Source organism: Clytia hemisphaerica, unplaced genomic scaffold, assembly GCF_902728285.1.
Source record: "Clytia hemisphaerica strain Z4C2 unplaced genomic scaffold, Clytia hemisphaerica genome assembly, whole genome shotgun sequence".
Taxonomy (NCBI): Eukaryota; Metazoa; Cnidaria; class Hydrozoa; order Leptothecata; family Clytiidae; genus Clytia; species Clytia hemisphaerica.
The window spans coordinates 930,371-953,236 of record NW_027103359.1 but is presented as its reverse complement, the minus strand read 5'-3'; the positions used below and the strand labels follow the sequence as shown (position 1 = coordinate 953,236).

The following is a 22,866-nucleotide window of genomic DNA, read 5'->3' as shown; positions in this document are numbered from 1 at the left end:
ACGCGCAGATAGCAAATCAAAAAAAAATGATTTGCTCTCGATGGTTAACATTTTGAATCAAAGGATGCCGCCATTTAAAGGGAATTTAAAAGGATACTTCAAGTGCGCACGTGTTTTTTCGCCGATTTTTCTCTCTTTTTCTCTCTTTTTCTCTCTTTTTCTCTCTTTTTTAATAAAAAGAATCAAATGTTACACACAAAATGTTTGCGTGTAACATATGTTAACATTTCTTGAGCACATTTTTGAAATCTTCTATTTTTAGAAATGTTAGCAAATGTTACACAAAAATGTTACCGTCTAACAAGACCTTAACGGTGGTTAGACTAGATACACAGACATTCATATGGAAACACAATAAAGTGAAAGTATATAGCTATAAACTCAAAAAGTCTAGCTTCCTGAAGGCACGTCTCTTCATTGTCTGCGCTGCGATCATCTTAATGGCTTTGATCCTTTCAGCTTGGAGAAAAAATTGCATCATGAAAAAGTACTATGCACTTGAAAAAAAATTAAAGCGCATTTCAACTTTTCTCCACTGTAAGTCTGAATAGACCACAATGGCATTCCTTTATTAATTTCGCTTAGCGAAAGTATTACGATAGCCTTTCGCGGTGGCGGCGGCGGCGGTGTCCTCGGAAAAAAATTAGAAAACGAAAGTACTCGATACGGTGGATGAACTCAATAAATTTAATTTGTTTTTCTACCTTTCCTCGGTCACACTCACCATGTATAAATATTGTGGTCGTTTTTTTTTCAAAAAGAAAAATAATAAATACAAAACGTACAATTTTGAAACAATTCAAATATCATTAATATTATTTGCTCATCTTCATTGTACTTTAAACAAATACTTTATTCTTTTATTATTTTTCTTATGAATGTTCTACTTGACATGCGTAAATGAAAAACAGAGAGTGGTTATTATGCGTTTAAAATAAAGAGGATTTGGTTGAGAAGCGTAGTCAAATGATTGAGACAATCTATTAGTTCATACAGAGTAAACAAAGGATGGTATAAAATGCGGGAACAGTTTATTTTATAATATAGGCCTTATAAGACCTTATAAGAATCTAATCAATAACTCTTGAAACACGGTGATATACCTTTCGGTAATTAGTTCTTACAAAGTAAACAAGGGACAGTGCACAATATGAGAATGTTTATTTTTCTTATAAGCATTTACTTTATAAGAATCTAATAAATAACTCTTGATAGACAGCCATATATCTTTCGGTAACTAGTTTTTACAAAGTAAACAAGGGATGACGCACAATTTGAGAATATTTATTTTTCTTATAAGCATATACTTTATAAGAATCAAGTCAATAACTCTTGATAGACAGCCATATACCCTTCGGTAATTAGTTCTTACAAAGTAAACAAGGGAATGGCACAATATGTGCATATTTATTTTTCTTATAAGCATATACTTTATAAAAATCAAATCAATAACTTTTGATAGCTGGGGATATACTTTTAGGTAATTAGTTCGAACAAGGTAGACAGGGGATGGGGGGGGTTTCATGGTTGGCGGAGGAGCGGAATCGGCCCTTTTTTCGGACGGAGTGGCGGAATTTAGCGAAAATTTAGACGGAATTACGGAAATTGGGTTCTCTGACGGAGACGGAAAATTAGACAATTTTAGTGCGGAAAAACGGAATTTAGCAAAAAAATTTGCGGAATTTCGGAATTGATAAAAGATATTCAAAATTTGCCGAATTTTCGACAAAAATATTAAATTTCAAAGGATTTTTCGGTGACGGAATTCTGGTTCAATTTAAGACGGTTTGACGGAAATTGGAGAAAAAATTGACGGAATTGCGGAATCGGGTACCCCCTGAAACCCCCCCCCCAGGGGACTACTGGTTGCAGCAGTTTTAATATAGCTCAGCCTGGCTTATTCATCATAAAAAATGACCGTGTCCGAATCATTTCTCATGACTCGACCTAAATCTTTTTTTCTAATCCACCTCGTAATTTTCTTAACAGCTTTTTCAGAGCCAGCATTTTAGCATACTTTTTGCAAATATTTGGCGAAATTTTCGACTTTAAGTCGTCTTGTTTTTCTTTTGTCCAACAACATAGAAGATTTTGCTTGAGAAGTGCAATCACAGCGTACACAAGAGGAGCCCGGGCCTTAACTAGGATTGGTTTCTATTTCACCCAATTTAAGATGGCGCAGAACTTTAAAAAAAATTTTAAACGTAGTAGGCTCTTGGCTATTGTTTATTAGGCAAAGTAGCAATAGAGAATTGTTGAAATATAGCAGCCAATGAAAAAAGCAAGCTATTTCTGATTGGTTGCCTTATTGATTTATTCACCGCTATATATTTTGCCTACAATCTAAGATGTCTGCGGCATTATCAGAAAAGGTCTATTGTGAATAATAATCATGACATATATTGTTGTAAGAAAGAAACTGGGAGAAAAAAACAAACAGGAGATGTGAAAACCAGTAAGCTAATGATACCATCATTTTTTAAATATATTTTTGAGAAGCTTTTCCTTAAATTTTATCAAATTATCAAGCTGCATGAATTCTTCAAGTATTGTGTTAATGGAATATAATTTTTTTTTCAAGCATATGCCTCAATTAATCAATCAATCATTCAATAATTAAATCAATAAAATATTCCTAATTATTGCCCCTAATTACAGTGGGAAATTCGAATTTAGTGCTGTCCTCACTTACTAAAATAAAAACCAAAGCTCAGAACTTGCGCTTTCTCTAAGAAAGTGTGACCAGTAAAAGAATAACGAAATAATGGAAAGTATAAGTCTGAGACTTAGGACCTTAGGATCTCAGAATCTAAAAGCTCAAAAATGTTCCAATAAGGAGCTCTGAGAATATAGCCTGGAAGCCACTTAACCCCTACCAAATCAAAAAATCCAATGAAACAAAGTGGAAGTACTGAAACTGCAATTCTCGCCCTATCTTTAAATTCTGAAAAACGTTAAAATACCCAAAAGTGCCAATATATTTCGGCGCCGATATTGTAGCCATAAATAAATTTCAATTCTTTTAGGTGACTTCTATCGATTTTTAATTACAGAAAGACCTGAATGTTATGGCAAAACATATCGATGTGTTTTGACCCGGGGAGGGATAACTAGGTTTATGAGCTGACGGGGGGGGGGTACCGCCCATCTTTCGACCCTTAGACCCTTACCGGGACTAAAAAGGAGAAAACAAAGGAAGGTTTTGTGAATTTTACGATCCTTATTGGGACAAATTTGACCAATTTTGACCAAATTTCGATCTTTCCGACCCCTTAGTGGGACTAATCCAAAAAAGGTGCCCTTAAGGGCGGCACATACCGTACCCTCCATTTGCCTCAGTACCCCCCCCCCTGGGGGGGGGGGGTTGATATGGTTCTCTTTCATTGAATCTTTTCCACGTTTGTTATTTGTGATTTGACGTGATTTGTACGGCCTTCATCCAAGATTCTAGATGATTTCCATGGTTACTTTTGTTCTCCTGTCGCGCTGAATATGCATTGAATAAAATCAGGATTTCTCCCTCCACAGCGTAATTCCCTGTCTTTATCAAGTTGTCTTTGTCAACTTTATGTTTATGATGTATTTCAAAAATAGAAGGCAAGGTCTTCGAAATGCAACTAAAAAATAAAACTGGTATTTATAGATAGTTTTACGCCTTCAAAAACCAAGAAATCGTTAGAAAATAAGTATCTGGCGCCATCGAAAAGCCGATGATAAGATGGGTACGATATTGATTAGAACTTTGTTTTTCTTATCAATTGATCTTCATTTTTGACACATCATGAAATTTCTATTGCAAAGAAAAATTTCGAAAGGTAGATTCAAAACAACATTTAGCGTACAAATTATAATCAAAATATCAAAATAGAGAAAATATGAAAAAAATATTGATTGGGTGGGAATCTAAGATTTGTGTAGGAAATTAGGAGACTGAGTATTGGCTCAGATGGACCTGTAGGATATAACTTAAGGATAGTAAGTAGAGAATCTTTGACCTTTCCCAGGGTAATAAGAAAAGTCTGAGAGGACACTCGATTTGAACACGCCCGTATGTGTGTAATAATATGTTTAGTTTATGTTTTCCATAAATTTAAACCTTGGAGTGCAGAGAAAGTTTAGCAAAATTTGGGCAAAAAGATAATACCATTTGGGCGTATATTTTTAAATGTCTTTGTGTGAATTACAGGGTGAAATTGTTCGGAACTTCCAAAGTTTTGCCAATAAAACCTTTTTTTCACTTTTTGATACAGATCGACCTTTACAGTGTACTTTTGGAAGCCTGAAAAAAGGGTCTTAAGGAGCCACACTTATAGGTCTTTCACCTGAAATTTCCGGGTTTAGTACCAGTAGTGGAAGGCATAGGCGTAGCGAGACACCCTGCAAAATTTATGGATGAGTTGAGAGCGGTTTTTACGACACTGTAATTATTGTCTTTGTTTTATCAAAAGGTAATGAATATGTCATAAACGTCTGCACTCCCTCATAAATTTTGCAGGGTATCTTGCTACGCCTATGTTCATGTGTATTACAGGGCGAAATTTACCAAACAAAACTGATTTTTCACCTTTTCACCTTTACGAATCAACTTTTAAATACATTGTACTTTCGGAAGCCTGAAAAACGGGTCTTAAAGAGCCACAATTTTTTTACCTTAAATTCTGGCTTTAGTGGTGTAAAGCGCAAAAAGCGCGTTACGTCTTTTAGACTTTACACCCATTAGAACGTATTTCGTAAAATCTGAACAGCGTATATAATAATATGACTAGCTCCTCCCAGCTATTTTGCCAGCCCCCATATCAATCATTCTCTAGACAAATATATAATGTAAAGATGAAGAAATTTATGTACATATTTCTCCTGTATTTTCCTTTTTCATTCTTTTGTCTATATGGCACTTCATTATTTGTTTGATTAGGCGCCGTTTCAGTATCTATATAAATAGTGGGAGGGATGAATGAAAGCATATACATTCGACTTTTATTCAGTTTTTCTTCCTTTTTTTGCAGTCCTTGATTCCCTTGACTTTCGGTAATCTGTCAAGACGAAGAACTGTATCAGAGCCAAATTGAAAATGGGGCAATGGAACTTGATCATTTGTCAAGGTAAGTCTCTTTTAAAACATGTGCTTCTTTTTAATTAGCTTTTTTCACATTCACTTCCCAGGCCCAGTGGAAGCAGGGAAACTGGGAAGAATTCAGCCTATCCCCGTAGCTTATGTTGCTGAATGCCCCCAAGAGCAGATGAGATGGAGTTTTTATAAGATAATTTAGTGATTGGTCATTTGGAGTAATAGAAATGACGTGTTCTTTAGAAAAAGTAACAAAATTGTTTTATTACTGGTTAACGACCAACCAATCAAATAAGAGCTTGTAAAAACTCCATCTTGTCCCCCCGAGAGCCTATCCTAAGACAGAGGTCATGATAATCAGTACAGATTTGTTTGTTACTTTCTTGCGATGGGATTCAACATTTGAAAAAGTGTTCTCTTCAAATAATGTCACATCAATCTGTTTTCATAGTTCAATCGATCTTCAAATATTTAACATCAAAGCTATTGCTTCAAAAATGTTCATTTTCCCACAGCAGTTTATTCTTTCATTGAAAAATGATGTTCTTTTTCATGTTGAATTTTCATTCTTTTCTCAACTAATTGCCATACATCAGTATTTATCATACCAGATGTTCGGATAAAGATCCTGTATGCAAAAAAACGAGGGGCGGGAGAAAATAAACATAAAAATTAAACAATTATCTTGTAATATACGACGCAGCTTTCACTTATGTTTCAAATTACAGTTCTTCTTCTACTTATACTCCTTTCAACACAATGCATCCTGGGAGCATGGGACTTCAGCCCGTATTGTGAAGATGTATCAAAGATCACCACAATTTGTAATGATATTTACGGTGGAAGCTCAATGATTTGTAAAAAGACTTGTCAAAAACAGAGTAAGTTAAATTGGCTTTTGTTATCCCGTGTCACAGACCCGATAGGATACCTGCATTTAAATTCAATGTAAAAGATTGCAATCCAAAACGATCTCCACTGGATTCTTTCAACTTGCAACAAAGGAATTCCAAACCCCATCGGGATTTCGATTGAAAGTTTTTATCATCCCTGTGCGATAAAGAGTTCCACCGGGGCTGTGAGACAGGTGTATCTTTATGCAGTACCAAGTCTTTTTTCAAGTCAAGGGTTGTAGTGAAAAACAAAGCATTCCACTGCAGTCTTATGATCCGAAAGTATTATTATGATTTGAGTAAAAGAAGTTTTCTCTAAAGAATTTAATCTACTAAACCTGATAACTGGGTGGGGGGGTACTAAGCCAAATGGGTACCGAGTGTGTGCGAGCCATATGGTTTTTTTATCCTTTTATACCCTCGTAACTTTTCAATGTACAAACACCAGAAAACAGCAAGAGTGAGTCTAAAAAATCAACGAAGATCGCGCTCGGGCTATTTTACGCGTTTCCGTATAGACCGTTACGTCATGAATATCATGAATAGGATAAAGACGAAATTTTTCAATTCAATAACGATTTATTTCAGGACCTTTACATTGTGGAGTTCGTAAGCCCTTACCTCCATCTAGCGGTGCACCTGAAGGAGAAATCGGAGAGGATGGAAATAAAGGGAAAGAAATTCTCCAACGTTTTCGTAGAGTTGTTGGTGGTCGGGAGGCAATTAATGGTGAATGGCCATGGTTGGTTTCACTGAGACTAAACGGTAAGATGACGTGATCTGTAGTGCAAAGGGATCAAAGACTTCGTTTCTAACACAAAATTGGTACTTGATGGCTCTCTGCTTGATACTCATCAATAAAGAGAAGGACCAAGGGAGCGATCCAGGGAGAAATAGTGGAGCCATTCCCTAGCTTCTAGTAGACAGCTTTCGAAAGTGCAGCCTTACGGTTCGCCTCCGACTGTGGTCAAAGACCTACCTAAGATGACGTAGGGTTTGTCAATCGATACTTAAAGGTTTTGTTTTTACAGAAGTGTTTTCGTTTCATATCAGACACATGTTTCATATCAGGACAGTGTCTACCTATTGTTATGTTGTGCTGATATAAGCAAAAAAAATATTTTTCTCTTCCTCTTTCCGACCAATCTTGCTCCACATCCGTGTCAATTCAATATCAGCTTGTAAATTAAAATTGATAAGTAAGCAAACGATATCACTCTTATTTAAAAATAAAACCTTTAATCTAAAAATGGGAACGAATAAAGAACGATAAGACCAATATTATGAAAATGAATCTTCATAAAAATATAAATTCATATTTTCAGGAGTTTTAAAATGCAATGGAGCTGTTCTTTCAAAAGATTGGGTTCTGACTGCTGCAAGTTGCTTTGGTAAGAGCATATCATTTTGTTGGGAGGCTAATATATTTTTAGCATTTGATTGACCAAATAAAAAAAGGAGCCTAACACAAAAATTAATTGCCAACTTTGCCTTGCAATATTTGATCAGCTGTGAGAACAAAAATGGATTAAATCAGAGATGAAGATGAAAAAATGAACTTTTTATCCTTTTGGTGCTTGTAACTTCATTTCTGGTACAGAAGTTCCTTTGAATTCTCTGATTTCAGATATAGCTTTCTCTCACATAGGACCACATACAATCTCGGTCAAACTATTGAGAATTTTGGTTAATTCCTCTTTTTTAGCAATTTAAAGTTCGGGCGAGAGTCGGTTTTAGGCTAATTCATAAATTTATTCGAATATTTCAACCAAAAAGTGTATTCGATTTCTTTTTAGATGCAGATTATTCTTCAGCCAATCCAAACGATTGGAGAGTTTTTGCAGGAGATTATAAATTCTCTCAAAGTGAAAATAAAGAACAAATGAGACGAGTGAAAACAATTCTCAAACATGATAAATATTTCCCTTTTTGGAAAGAAGGACATGTTGATATTCCTGATGATTTTGACGTTGGTAAGTATAATCATTAACAAAATGATATCACATTATTCTAGTGGTTTAGCCATTGACTCTTATATACTCTGGACCAAGTTTCTCAATCCCGGCTAAGCAAAATTTTTAATCGGAGTTTTTTGAAAAGGGGTACCCTAATGGCGGCACTACTCAATAGTGGTGTAAATGCATCGAGAGCAGTAGATCTACTTTCCCTCGAAAACTTTTGCAATGGCTTCTTTACGGGTACCAATTCAAAAAAAACTTCGATCAAAGATGGCGGATATAGCTTGGTGCAGGGATGCTCCCGTTTAAGGCAATGTCTCCCCTCCACCTCCCAATAATATTGTACGAAAAAGAAAGATAGCTACGGTGGGTCAAATCCAGATGGAACAAAATTGTTTGGGGGTGGAGGGAAGAAATGCTCATTTTCCGGCTTTGTGCCATAGGTTTTATCAATAATTGTATTATTGACAACCATATAATTAGACGTGTTGTTTCTACTAGCATCCGTTCAAAAAAGGCGCACAAAATGTCGTTAAAGATTGAGATGCTCGTTAAGAAATGACAAATGCTCACTTACCGAAAATAACCTTAGAATGCAAGAAATATCTTATTTTCTATCTCTTTTAGCTTTGTTGAAACTTTCAACTTCTTTATCGTTAAATGATCACATCTCTCCTATCTGTATCCCGGACGCTCCAGAAGACTTCGATAACGCAGAATGTACAGTTACCGGATGGGGCCGATCACAAAGTAGCCATATAGTCAACGATATTCCACGTACGGCCAAAGTCCAATTGGTATCTCGGGCTATATGTAATGCGGAACAAGCCTATAACGGCTCTATTCACTCGAGAGCTATTTGCGGACGCTATCGGGATAATGCAAATGGTGTAACATCAGATGCATGCAACCAAGACTCAGGCGGTGAGTGTATTTTCTGTAAGGGAAAAATAAGATTGGCCAATTAAATTGATTGGGAAAACAAACTTAACTATAGAATAATTTTTGATGGAAAAAATTAAGCCGGTTCAACCAATTTTCCCAACTAGTTTTAATAAAATGAAATTGACTTACTAAACGTTTTGGTCAGTCAGGAAAAACTTAAAATGGAAAGAAAGATAATAAAGCTACGTCACAATATTTTTTTTCAGGTCCATTGGCGTGTCAAAAGAAGGGTGGACGATGGGCGGCTGTTGGTCTCGTCTCTTGGGGTTACAGTTGTGGACAGGGCGGTCCTCTCTCTGTTTATGGCGTGTTCACCAAAATGCAACATGCAAAAATAAAAGAATGGATTGTCTTGACCATTTTATCGTACAATGACGTCATCAATAATATCGAATCTATACCACAAATTTATAGAAGATCTAAATTGCGCATGCTTGAAATGAAGAAGAAGAAATCTATGGAATGAAGATCGAATTTACTAATTGAGCAGTTCTTGAATCAATCATTGACAAACATGTAAAAATATTGATATGTTGAAAATTAAAATATATAATGCTAAAGCAAATTTTTTTGATTACTTAATTTTTCTATTTTGAGCCCTCAAAGAAATCTTTAAATCTGGCTGATTTCAATCCAATTTTTCAAATGTATTTTTGAGGCCCTCTTTGACCATTTTAATCTATAGGAAATCAATGGGAAATTATGACGTCACAAGTAGATAATTTAACTCGTCAATTTATGGTGCACCTTAAACTGACGAGTTAATTAACTCGTCAATTTATGGTGCACCATAATCTTACGAGTTAATTAACTCGTCAATTTATGGTGCACCTTAATCTTACGAGTTAATTAACTCGTCAATTTATGGTGCACCTTAATCTTACGAGGTTGGTCTAAAATTCTAAAATTCAGATTAAAATAGGCATACATTCAATATATTATTGAATTGAAAATTATTAGTAGGCATAATAGGTTCATTACGAGTACAATTTAAAAATAATTGTAAGAAAAAGTTTTAAAATGTTTTGCTAAAAAAGAATATTTTTAAATGAAAACGTTATTAAATGAATTAAAAGATTTATTAAAAGTGACAATGAATAGAATTATTTTCAGGAATCGTAACCTCTTTGTTAAAGTTCTTTTTTTCGATTTCCATTACGCAATCGAGAATTTTCAACATTTTTCATCAAACAAAAAACAGTTTGCAAAATATGTTTCCGTAATTTGAAACGAAAGTGTTATTTATCAACTACCAAATGGAAACAATATGAATAATATACCATTGATTTTCTTGGAGATAAAAGAGATATATTTTAATAATAGGTTTACGAAATTTTACCTGATTGAAAGATATTCTAGGACTTAGATTCCAGGCTTCGAAGAAAAATCTTTATAATGTAAAATTAGGCATCGCGCGCCAAATTGGAGTTGCGATTTTTGTCATCTCAGAGAAGAAGTCATTGCGTTGTTTTTTCGCGCACGTTCTATTTTGTGCCAATCAAATTGCGTCACACATTCGAAAGATTGGAAAATGTTGCAATCAAAATCAAAACAAAAAGTTCCATTTGTGACTTTGGCAGACTTTGGCAGTTTAGCTTTTGAAAAAAACACATTGAGCTTTTCAAAAAATAAAACCTATAATTATTACTCTCAAGCTTAAAAATAAAACTTGAGAATGAAGGAAAGTTGTAAAATTAATTAAATTGAGATTCGATTGGAAAGAGGTATGTATGTAGAGAAATGGAATGCTTTGTTTGCTTCAGTTTTCGCTAGTAGACTTTCCTGCCTTCGAAATTCAGTTTTCGAAGGCAGCCTTTATTTATCTAAACTTTATTCTTATCAAATGGTGATTCAATTTTGGATATCAAAAACTCCCAAGGATGACCAGTAAGTTTTTATATGAAACAAAACTACATACATATGCTCCTCCCTTAGCATTTGAGCCAGCCTAAATACTTTTTGTCAACTTCTGTCTCAGTTAAAGACTATAGAATATTATGAGAGAAAATTACCATTCCAATAGTTTTAAACTAAAAATAGGCACAAAAAATAATTTAACCACCATTTTAGAATTTTTGACCAACTTGGTTTCATGAAAATTTAACTCGTCAATTTAAGGTGCACCATAAATTGACGAGTTAATTAACTCGTCCGTTTAAGGTGCACCATAAATTGACGAGTTAAATTATCTACTTGTGACGTCATAATTTCCCATTGATGACGTCACATTTAACGTAACTCGTGTTTTTTGTAACTCGTGTTTTTTAACTCGTGTTTTTTAACTCGTGTTTTCCGAGCCTCATATTAAGAACATTTATGACCGCAAAATTCGAAAAATGAGAACAGCCGAGCCTCAGCCAAGATTAACGGGTTCTAATATACCCATGTCTCACAACCCCGGTGGAACTTCTTTCCACAATGGGGAATATTATTTTTATCGAAATCCCAATGTGGATAGAAATTATATTGTTCCCAGGTCAAAAAATATTGTGTGGACGGTTTTGGAGTGCCTATTGTATTTCTAATGGGAATAAAAACAAAGTCAATTTTCCAGTGGGGCTGAAATAATAGGGTATTTTTCCCAGTGGGTAGGGAGTCCCAACGAGGCTGTTTTACAGGGGTGTTCTAATAAAAGACGCATAACCTTAAAGTATTACGAGTCATCATTAGACGAATTTCATCTTTCTCCACGGAAGATATATAAAAAACAATTTATTTTCGTGTTGTATACAAAAAAGAAATGAAATTTAACTTAAAAAAACGAAGATGAAAAATTACATTTAGGTCAACAAATTACTCTCAAAATTAGTAATTATAATATATTTACAAGGTATCGTTCATTATAGTATGCATACTGTTAAGATTTTTAACACCCCTATTTATAAGGTATAAAGATTAAAGTAAATTTATCAATTTCGTAAAATAATTTTTTCTCTTAAACAAAAACAAACAAACAAGAAAACTGAACACCAAAGTTATGATAAGGGGCTGCGAAAGTATTGACGGGGAATTTTGTTGATAGAGTTTCGTGCGTATCCTTTGATCAAAAAGGAGATATCAAAAATATTTGGCGTCGGTATATAGTTTAGTAGCCTGGAAATCCAAGCATTAAACTTTTTCCAGAGTCTAGCTTATGATATTTTTGCTGCTTGTTTAACACTTGGCGCAGGTAACGCGCCTGCAGGGAGATTTTTCCCTGTAATGCAGGTTCAGTCTAATTGTCCAGATTTTGTGCGTATTACTTAGCAGTGTATTTTTTTCATAATTTCCCATTGATGACGTCACATTTAACGTAACTCGTGTTTTTTGTAACTCGTGTTTTTTAACTCGTGTTTTTTAACTCGTGTTTTCCGAGCCTCATATTAAGAACATTTATGACCGCAAAATTCGAAAAATGAGAACAGCCGAGCCTCAGCCAAGATTAACGGGTTCTAATATACCCATGTCTCACAACCCCGGTGGAACTTCTTACCACAATGGGGAATATTATTTTTATCGAAATCCCAATGTGGATAGAAATTATATTGTTCCCAGGTCAAAAAATATTGTGTGGACGGTTTTGGAGTGCCTATTGTATTTCTAATGGGAATAAAAACAAAGTCAATTTTCCAGTGGGGCTGAAATAATAGGGTATTTTTCCCAGTGGGTAGGGAGTCCCAACGAGGCTGTTTTACAGGGGTGTTCTAATAAAAGACGCATAACCTTAAAGTATTACGAGTCATCATTAGACGAATTTCATCTTTCTCCACGGAAGATATATAAAAAACAATTTATTTTCGTGTTGTATACAAAAAAGAAATGAAATTTAACTTAAAAAAACGAAGATGAAAAATTACATTTAGGTCAACAAATTACTCTCAAAATTAGTAATTATAATATATTTACAAGGTATCGTTCATTATAGTATGCATACTGTTAAGATTTTTAACACCCCTATTTATAAGGTATAAAGATTAAAGTAAATTTATCAATTTCGTAAAATAATTTTTTCTCTTAAACAAAAACAAACAAACAAGAAAACTGAACACCAAAGTTATGATAAGGGGCTGCGAAAGTATTGACGGGGAATTTTGTTGATAGAGTTTCGTGCGTATCCTTTGATCAAAAAAGAGATATCAAAAATATTTGGCGTCGGTATATAGTTTAGTAGCCTGGAAATCCAAGCATTAAACTTTTTCCAGAGTCTAGCTTATGATATTTTTGCTGCTTGTTTAACACTTGGCGCAGGTAACGCGCCTGCAGGGAGATTTTTCCCTGTAATGCAGGTTCAGTCTAATTGTCCAGATTTTGTGCGTATTACTTAGCAGTACTTTTGCGTGCATTTTGATAATTTCGATGCGCGCGCATAATTTATGGAGAAAGCTGACTCTGCAGAAAAAAGGAAAATAAATGAAAATGAAAACATAGATTCATTTAGAAACAAAATAGCTGTTGGCTGGGTGTCTAAATACACGTGGCTTATGTTTTGATGTGGTTTTTAGTAGTTTTGAAAGTCTTTAGAGCTTGCGAAAGAGTTTTCACGGTAAGTTGATTATGTGTGTTTGCCTGGGTTTTCAAAGTTCAGAAACTCTGTCAACAAGGGTTCACACACAGACTGTTTATAACATTCTGTTTCAGACTAATCTATCTGCACCATGCTCTATAATATTATAACTTTGTATTTTTTGTTTTTTCTCCACTGTATTTTGATATATTTCTCTTGAAAAAAAAATTTCAAGTTAAACTTAATTCATCTGCATACAGTTGAATCTAAGTTTTACGCGGCAGAACAGTACCACTTTCAACGGCCCACTGAGAGTACTTTGAGCGAAGTTAGAATTTCTTAATTTTCCATTCAAAATGATTTTTTTTTCACGCTGTAATTCTATCGCTCTTCTCTCCGAATATTTTTTAGAGGCTTTGGCTCAGTTTCAATGGAAAGTATTTAATAAGTTAAAACCCTCTGATGAAACATCAGAATTAGACAAAACCGAGTAGAGAATACTTACAACTTGTAATGTAGCTAATACCAGGATTTAAGTCTCTGTTTACATGTAGAATAGAGCTTATTAACATGTTTTATATGATAGAAACAAAATCCGGTAATGTTCAAAAGAGACCAACCGATAAAGGGCTGAACGAAATATTACAATTATTAGGCGTCTTTTAGTACGTTGAACGAATCTAAGGATGTACATTATCTGTTTACAGGGTCTGTTTACATGACGGAACAATATTTTTTGACTTCTCGATCAAACTCGTCTTCTTCTTGGTTAATTTGTATGGGTTCTTTATTTTTAATGTCTGGCATATAATCTATAGAGTTTAATTGATCCATCTCGTAAAATAACATGTACGGCGCTTCGTTTTCCAACAAGTTCACTTCAACTTCCTAAAAGAAATAAGAATTTTGACTTTTTTCAAATTTGGGTTGTTTTGGAAAAATATTTATTACTAGCCGGTACCCGGCGTCGCACGCCGGTTAAGCTGTAGCTGAACGCACTAAAAGTCCTTTGGATGTTGAAGCTGGCTTAAAAAATGATCAAATTAATAAAAAGATATCTTCAAAGTTTGACTCTAACCCTCCCCCGGAGATCCTTTTCTTGCTTCACTCGAATTAAATACGCCGTCCAGTTTTCGATAATTTGAGAAAATATCATGGTAAAGAGGAGTGAAATGTAGAAATGAGAATTCTTTAGGAAAAGGCGGAAAGCCACAAAGAATAGTGCAACTTTGTTTTTATCAGATTTAAAAAGATAAATGAGTCAATTCTAAGTTGCTTTTTTTTAACCCTTTTCATAACTTTTCGAAATTAAACATGTAAAATGACGTACACAGTTTTTAACAGTATCAACCACTTGAATGTTTTTATATGAATAAAAAGATGGACTAATTTCTTCTCTTGCTTTTTATCGCCCTTTGAATGCTGTTATTGTTCGACAAACTTTTTCAATTTTTATGTTTTGATTTACAGGGGATTTACATTTGAAACGTTCGTTTCTATAAAAGAAACTTGTTTTGTTTTGAAAAGAATTCGAATGTCATTAATAAATACGATCGTTGAATACATTCGCGAAGACATTTCAAACAAAAGAAAAGAAAAAACAGGATTGGCCAAAGCTGGGCAGAAATTAAAATTACTAAATGTAGATAGGCTATAAATTTCAAAACAAAGGCTGAATAAAGTCTAAACCATGCTCTATTCGATCTGTCAATCAAAACAAACTTATCGAGAACAAAACATTGCTTGCGAAATCGAAAGTGTGCAAATGGCGCGAATCCAATAGAACAAATTTGTGGAGCAAGAGACTAAAAGTCATAATTTTAAAACACAAACAAAGCGAAAACGAAGTGTCAGCCAATTTTCAAAATTCTCCAAGAAAACGCAAAGTCTCGCGCTAATGCAACAAGTTCCCCGATATTTTTTACAGATTTTAGCTGCCTTTTTTACGGCTTTCTAAAAACTTTGTTTTGGACGTCAAAATCTAGGTAAAGTTTGTGTTAAGACTTACCACCGTTCGCCTTGAGAGTCCAAAAATCAACAAACTTTTCAATAAATACCTTTATTAAGAAATTTCTACAGGCTATAAGCAGCACTGGAGGTACAAGAAATTCTAACAAAATGCAACCAATTTTGTGACTTGTTGAGCCTGGTTGAACGGACAGAAACTTTACAGATATAGACATGATATAGCCCTAATGTAAGTTAAGAAGAGGATTTGACATACCTTACAAGAGCTATCGTTGTAACAATACCATTTTCCGTTCATGTTTTTAGTATATGCAATGTAATGGCCACCATTCAACATACCTGCGTGGCACTGAAGAAAAATAAGGAAAATGTTAATAAGATCTTTTTGGTGAATAAATACCGTGTGGAGAAAATTGTAGCTTTAGAGAAATTTACAATTGGACAATCTTAGTCAATTTCCTTGTCGGGGGTTAACTTGGTCATATCCTATAAATTCAGGTTGATTTGCTTTGAATATTTTTCCCTGATAGAGAAATCCACAGAAACTTGGAAAATTTAAAAATATTAAAATAATTTAAAATAATTTATATAACGTTTGTAAAAGCAAGGTTTTCCCTCTAAAACGGAAAATGGATTTTACACATTTAATTAACACATATTTTTCAAAATCTTACTTAACTGTGCAGCAGAATTCTGAGACGAAAAGCCATAACCGTCTATGACGAAAGAGCTTTTGACACTGATTTAAGGTGACCAAACTCACCGAAATTGCATATAAATTGTATTTGTAATTATTGTTATTTGTTTTTCCTTCAATTTCCGGCAGTTCTTCTTTTTGTTCGTGTTGAAGAAGAGTATTTAGTGCGTTTTGCTCTTCGTTTTCATCTTCGCATGATTTGACCTGAAGGTGAAAATTGAATTGGATTTTCATCGAAAATGGGAGCGTATAGAATAGTAGAGCGTCGTTCATGAGTTTCTTGTTGACAGTGGCTTTCAATAAAATCGAATAATGAAGCGTATCGAATGATAGAGCTTCGAAGTAGAGAAAATCAATTGTACTGTATCCACTAGGAATCAAGGGAAGAGTTTACGAACATCAATATGGCTTGATATCAAGACGCTCGGTCAAAACTCGTCCAACATTTAAAACTATACCAAACTATAAAGACAGTGCTATAAACTATAAAGAAATATCGAGTTAACAATATTTCAAACATTTTGAATCTTCGTTACTACCACAAATACTGTAGCTCCCTATCATAGCTGTTCGTTTACCCAATCCTCACGAGAGAGGCAAAGTAAACAAACTACATGCTGAATGGACCTACCTGAAGATTGATGTAATAAGACAATTGAAAAATGAGATCAATAGTATGAAAATGCAGAATAATGTGAGAACAACTTGAGAAATTCATGGAATCCGGCGATTCTCGGCTGTTCTGGCGATTTTTAGAAAGTTCCTGTACCAAAATCAGTTTCATTGAAACTTGAACCATGCTTAATCGTGGACATTCTTATAAATGATGTTTTTGTTTGAAAAAAACAAAGACATGAAACGAAAAAATCCAATGAAAATCTGCAAAAACGGAAATTTTTTTGAATGAAAAAACAACCAATTATAAGAAAAAAGTCCAATGAAAATCCAGAAAAACGGCGATTTCCGGCATATTTCCGGCATTTTCGGCCGGAAAAAAAGTTTTCTCAAAAATTGGACTCGGCCATGTTTTGAGCATTGTTAATGCGCATCTTTGAGCAAAAAATCTGAAAATACTAATGATAAAATCTCGAGAAAATGTCAAAAAAACAGTTTTTCCGGCATATTTCCGGCATTTTCGACCGGAAAAAATGTTTTTCGAAATCGGGCTCTGTCACTTTTAAGGTATTGTCATTTTACATCAGTGTGCAAAAAATCAGAAAAAACTAATGAGCCAATCCCGAGAAAAGCTGGCAACAGACGAACGAACGAACGGACGAACGAACGGACGAACGGACATGGGTTAATTTAAAGGACCTCCACCGGGGTACCCGGAGGTAGGTCCAAAAATAATAATAAAGGAGATAACATTTTACATCTCCCTAAAACTTACCTCCGTAATATTTGAAGTAGTGGACGCAGATGAATGAGGAACATAAGGTGAAATGTTGAAATTTTCGAACGGAAATCGAACTAATTTGTTGGATTTCACCCAACGATTGTTGACCAGTTGAAACCTCTTCAGATGGATGACCTGAAAAAATTTAAACGTGTTAATATATAAGGGGTAAAAAGTTCAATTCGTGAAATTCATGACGTAATGTATTATACGGAAGCACCCAAAACATGACCGGTTTCTTGCCGAACAGTAGTAAATCTAATCAGTAGAAATACATGTTTTTATAAGCACAACGCTTAAAAGCATATTCAGGCACAAAATTGAAAAAAACTCAATTCTTGGCCTAAGCATATGCTGAGCCTCAGTCAACGAGATCTCAAAAATCAAATCTGCTTTTATTTCAAAAGTTACCAGAAATGAAATAGAGACGAAAAATTACACACAACCGTGTAAGTCGAAGCTAAAACCCCAAAACTGTTTACATCATAAAAGCATAGCATAAGCATGTTTGAGGCTCAAAAGAAGAATTCTGATGAGTATAACGAGGCTCACAAAAATTTACCCTATGTTTATAAAAAAATGTGGCGTTCTTTGAATTGTTACAATTACAGTTAAAACAAGCAACATGCTGAATGGACCTACCTGATGATGAAATTTAGATAGCAATGCGAACAGAAAAATGAAAAAAATCAGTCAGAAAATATAGCGTTTAGCGAAAATACACAACGCAATAAATTCATCATTGATTGTTGATGGGGGGAGAGGGGAGGGTTGTAGGGAAATGATAAATAGGAAGTTGTGGTTGCAAAAATCAGTTTTATTGACAATTGAATCATGCTTGATGGTGAGCATTGTTATCAATAATGTTTGTGTGAAAAACATAGAAATATAAGGAAAAAATCCAATGAAAATCTGCAAAAACGGCGATTTCCGGCATTTTCAACCGGAAAAAAATTTTACTCAAAAATCGAACTCGGCCATGTTTTGAGCATTGCGAATACGCATCTTTCTGCAAAAAATCAGAAAAAACTTATGATAAAATCTCGAGAAAATGTCAAAAAACTTTTTTTCCGGCATATTTCCGGCATTTTCGGAGGGAAAAAAATGTTTTTCGAAAATCGGGCTCCGTCACATTTTAGGTATTGTCATATAGCATCAGTGTGCAAAATTTCATAAAAAAATATAAAGTACAGCTCGAGAAATTCAAGAAATACTGTCTTTCCGGCGAAAATAGGTTGTTCCGGCGACTTTTAAAATAGTTCCGGCTTCAAAAATCAATTTTATTGAAAATTGAAACATGCTTGATGGTGGGCATTGCTATTAATAATGTTTTTGAATGAAAAAACAACCAATTGTAAAGAAAAAGTCCAATGAAAATCTAGAAAAACAGCGATTTCCGGCATATTTCAGGCATTTTCCGCCGGAAAAAATTTTTTCTCAAAAATCTGACTCGGCCATGTTTTGGGCATTGTTAATACGCATCTTTGAGCAAAAAATCAGAAAGAACTGATGATAAAATCTCGAGAAAATGCCAAAAAAACAGTTTTTCCGGCATATTTCCGGCATTTTCGGCCGGAACTGAATTTCTTTCGAAAATCGGGCTCCGTCACAATTTAGGTATTGACATTTTGCATCAGTGTGCAAAATTTCATGAAAAAATATAAAGTAGAGCTCAAGAAATTCAAGAAATACTGTTTTTCCGGCGAAAATCGGCTGTTCCGGCGATTTTTAGAAAGTTCCGGCTTCAAAAATCAATTTTATTGATAATTGAAACATGCTTGATGGTGGGCATTGCTATTAATAATGTTTTTGAATGAAAAAACAACCAATTATATGGAAAAAGTCTAATGAAAATCCAGAAAAACGGCGATTTCCGGCATATTTCCAGCATTTTCGGCCGGAAAAAATTTTTTCTCGAAAATCGGACTAAGCCATGTTTTGGCCATTGTTAATACGCATCTCTGAGCAGAAAATCAGAAAAAATTAATGATGAAATCTCGAGAAAATGCCGAAAAACCAGTTTTTGCGGCATATTTCCGCCATTTTCGGCCGGAAAATTTTTTTTTTCTAAAATCGGGCTCCGTCACATTTTGGGCATTGCCATTTTGCATCATTGTGCAAAAAATTAGAAAAAACTAATGAGCCGATCCCGAGAAAAGCTGGCAACAGACGAACGGACGAACGAACGGACAAGGGTTAATTTAAAGGACTACCTTAGGTAGGTCCAAAAAGGAATTGAGGGATCCACCGTTGATTAAAATTGCTTTATTTTTGTCGATGACTGAGAAATTAACTCGGATCAAAGCCTCTAGGAACAGTGAATAAAAAAAATATGAAAAATGAATTACAAGTATGGCTGGTAGTTTCCAAATATCGAATTTCTTTGCTATCTTTCGATGTTCCTTGCATTTTGAGCAGTACCTGAAAAAGGAAATCTAACATTATAAAACTTTTAAAAAGCTATCCAACGATGAGCCAGTTTCTGACTCCATATAGCTCTGGAAATATAACGGTCAGTAGAATAATGGATTGCCAAAAAACTGGTGTAAAATGTGTATTTAGCGCCCGCTTTATTAATGGAAAATGTCCGTTAAATAAAGTACGTTCTTAAGTTACTAAAAACTACAATTCTGGGGGTGTAAAAAAGGCTTGTTAGTATCCTTTGCTTTCCGACACCCTTTAAAAAAAGTAGCCTCTGGGGGTGGTGAGGTTGGGTTTACCCACTCTGCTAATGGGATTTAATCTAAGGGCTAAAGAAAAACGCCTTAAACAAGTTTCGAGTAGATAATTATTGAGAAGGGGACATTTGATTCTGCAGGCCGTGAACGTAAGCTAATGTTGCAGCTGACATAAGCATAGCCTGGTTAACATAAGCATTGGTGTAGCCCAAAATCACGCCTTCTTAAGGACTATGAGACAACAAAAAAATTGGAGAAAAAATTGGTTCACTGCATTAGCAAAATATTTCTTTGATATTTTGGCACATACATAACAATACCCCGTTCTCACCTGCACATTAGGATTTTTTTGTGAATTAGGGGATGGAAAAGATAGCACAATATTTTGCAGCGAGGTTTTGTTTACTCGATCATTTTCAGCAGGGACGAAAAATAGAGAATAAATTTCCACTTTTTTCATCTGATGTTTCATCTACAAGCACCTTCAGAGGTTTATAAAATAAACTATGTAAGAACAGAAGACTTTAATTTTTCAAAATAATAAGAACAACTTTAGAATATTTAAAGGCTTTATTGACTCTAAAAACCCAAATTGTTAAGAAAAGGACAAAATGCTGACAAAACGGTGAAAATAAGAACACGTTAAGAACAATTTTAGGCTTGAAACTTTAAAGTTTGAAACATCCTAAGGTTTTCCAATTTAGGATGTTCTTATAAAAAAACGTGTACTGACAAAATGCTGTTTTATTCAAACTTACCAAGTTTCATCATCTCCTAATTCTTCTTCTTTCGTAAAATCTCGCAAACACTGCTCAACAGAGATCGGTTCTTGTAGCAATTTGTAACATGTATCAATGCTACTGTCCATTGTGTAGTTCTATGGAAAAAAAGAAAGACATTTTTAGTGAGCCCTACTAGAATAAGAGTTAATTGACAGGTGAATTTTCGCAAAACAAATGATAAATATTTAGTTATTCTGGAGACTTTTTCAAGTCGTCTACCTGCAAATTCCTTGTTATTCAGTAATAACCATTTACTAAAATAGATATGGGTGATAGTACCGATGCTAATGCAGCAACGAAATCTGGAAGGTATTTATATATTTATCATTTCAGGAAAGGGTCAAAATTCTTGTATAGGGGCTAACAGTTGACAGAAATATTTCAGTACCCTTTTTCTAGGCAAATCTTAAAAGGTCAAGACATCTAAGGCATTAGTATAACTTTATTACTAACCTTTTCCAATGCTTGTTGATATTGTAGATGAAGTGTGGTACTATCCCAATCAATAGCAAGATATGTTGAATTGAAAGCGAAATATTCATCATCACACGGCACTTTACATCCGTGGCAAAATCTATAAGAAATGCATTGAGGTTATTTAATTATTTCAACTCAAACTTTAGTTATGATGACAGAATGTCAAAACCAATACATAAAACTCATTAAAAAATGTGTTATGTTTAATTTTTGGTTACACATCTTATGGCTTTTTATGTTTCACTCATACAACATCAACAAAGATATTGAGCATTTAGAAAAAAAGGCAGTGTTCTACCTATTCTGCTAAAAAGTGATTAAATTTCGAGTAAGCAATAGGTTGGATTTCGAGTTTTCCACCCTAAGTGTAGTTCAAAATATGAAAAAATGACCCTTGGCGAGTAACAGCATTGCTCACTCACTAGAAAAAGGCTTGTGGAGTCAAGTTAAGACTCAAAAGAAAACAAAGCAAGCTTACCTATACCAGGGACAGGTAACACAATAATTTCCATCTTTATCTACGCATTTCAACTCGAATGGATAAACGCTGTAAAAGGAGAGTAGTAAGTTGAAAGTTATGGGAGGAAAAGAGAGTGCTTGATTGGGCAAGTTGTGGGCAATAACCACTGAGCTTTAATGGGATAATCAGATGGTCTGAGATTTTAAGGGTACCTGCTCTTATACATGTGATTCCCCAAGTAGTTTTGCCAACTGAAGAGTCTGTGTCAAGATATTCCACTTTAAAAAGCTCTTTCCAACGTGAGAGGTCCGCGAGAGGTCCGCGAGAGGTCCCACTGTTTTTTTTTTGAAGTTCTTGAAAAGTCCGTCGGACTTGTCGTAGGTGAGTTATATTTCAAGGGGTCTTGTAGAATTTTCTCAAAGATAATCGATGATGTCTATTGAACATTCTTGACTCAAAATAGGACCATCATCATGGTTTACCTCATAAAAGGAAAATGAAATAAAGTATAAAAGTGTTACCCATTCGAAGAAATAATTTACAGATGCTTTGCAACCTCCTGACAGAAAAGATTTCTTCGGAACCGTTTAAGCAGCGATAATACTAAAAACTTGCTCCGCAACGGTCCGCATAAACATAAACAAATAACCGAAATTGAAAGCAAAAATCTCTCGGAATTTTGTGAGTTTGTAAGCCAACTTGGATTACAATAACAAACTGGAAAGCGCAAAATGCGAGATCCATAAAAAAACATGTCGACTGCTTTCTGAGATCTTTTAAAAACCAAGAATTTCAGTTAGGGTTTAAGAAAAACTATTAAAGTTTTGGAAAAATGAATTCTGGCTTTCCCTGTAGGTTCAGAATTGAAGTATCTCAATCTTGGTAACCATCTGAGAGTAACCCTTTAAATAAAGCCTGGAGGCAATTTCTAAAAACAGATTAATCAAAGACTTTGATCTGGGTTTTACATAGTGGTATCTTAATAGAATCAAAACTCAATGTGGATGTTACGTAAATGTGACGAAAAACGTATTCGGCGTATCGGCATCCAGCGCGGTTAC

At 34.5% G+C, this 22,866-nt stretch overlaps 2 protein-coding genes across 2 annotated transcripts in view; one reads left to right on the top strand and one right to left on the bottom strand.

The window, feature by feature from the left end:
* The first annotated feature begins 4,997 nt into the window (after positions 1-4,997).
* On the top strand, positions 4,998-9,429 carry LOC136822136 (chymotrypsin-like elastase family member 2A). The gene is made up of 7 exons (XM_067078371.1): positions 4,998-5,102; positions 5,797-5,949; positions 6,550-6,726; positions 7,287-7,352; positions 7,758-7,934; positions 8,547-8,843; positions 9,071-9,429. The coding sequence occupies exons 1-7, from the start codon at positions 5,072-5,074 to the stop codon at positions 9,328-9,330; spliced, it is 1,161 nt and encodes a 386-aa protein (XP_066934472.1). The 5' UTR covers positions 4,998-5,071; the 3' UTR covers positions 9,331-9,429.
* Positions 9,430-13,343: 3,914 nt separating this feature from the next.
* The window catches only part of LOC136822146 (ubiquitin carboxyl-terminal hydrolase 32-like), a 59,599-nt gene continuing 50,076 nt past the window's right edge, over positions 13,344-22,866 (bottom strand). The window contains exons 25-32 of the mRNA XM_067078381.1: positions 21,824-21,892; positions 21,322-21,442; positions 20,845-20,963; positions 19,757-19,829; positions 17,403-17,543; positions 16,079-16,216; positions 15,572-15,664; positions 13,344-14,235 (exon numbers count right to left, since the gene is read on the bottom strand). Of these exons, the coding sequence (XP_066934482.1) occupies positions 14,062-14,235; positions 15,572-15,664; positions 16,079-16,216; positions 17,403-17,543; positions 19,757-19,829; positions 20,845-20,963; positions 21,322-21,442; positions 21,824-21,892 (928 nt within the window). The 3' untranslated portion in view covers positions 13,344-14,061. The remainder of the gene's footprint in view (positions 14,236-15,571; positions 15,665-16,078; positions 16,217-17,402; positions 17,544-19,756; positions 19,830-20,844; positions 20,964-21,321; positions 21,443-21,823; positions 21,893-22,866) is intronic.

What these genes read in the sequence shown, in the direction of transcription:
- LOC136822136 (XM_067078371.1), top strand. Translation starts at nt 5,072, where the DNA reads ATGGGGCAATGGAACTTGATCATTTGTCAAG. An exon ending in GGTTTCACTGAGACTAAACG is followed by an intron (nt 6,727 to 7,286) that starts GTAAGATGACGT and finishes TCATATTTTCAG; the next exon opens with GAGTTTTAAAATGCAATGGA. An exon ending in GACTGCTGCAAGTTGCTTTG is followed by an intron (nt 7,353 to 7,757) that starts GTAAGAGCATAT and finishes ATTTCTTTTTAG; the next exon opens with ATGCAGATTATTCTTCAGCC.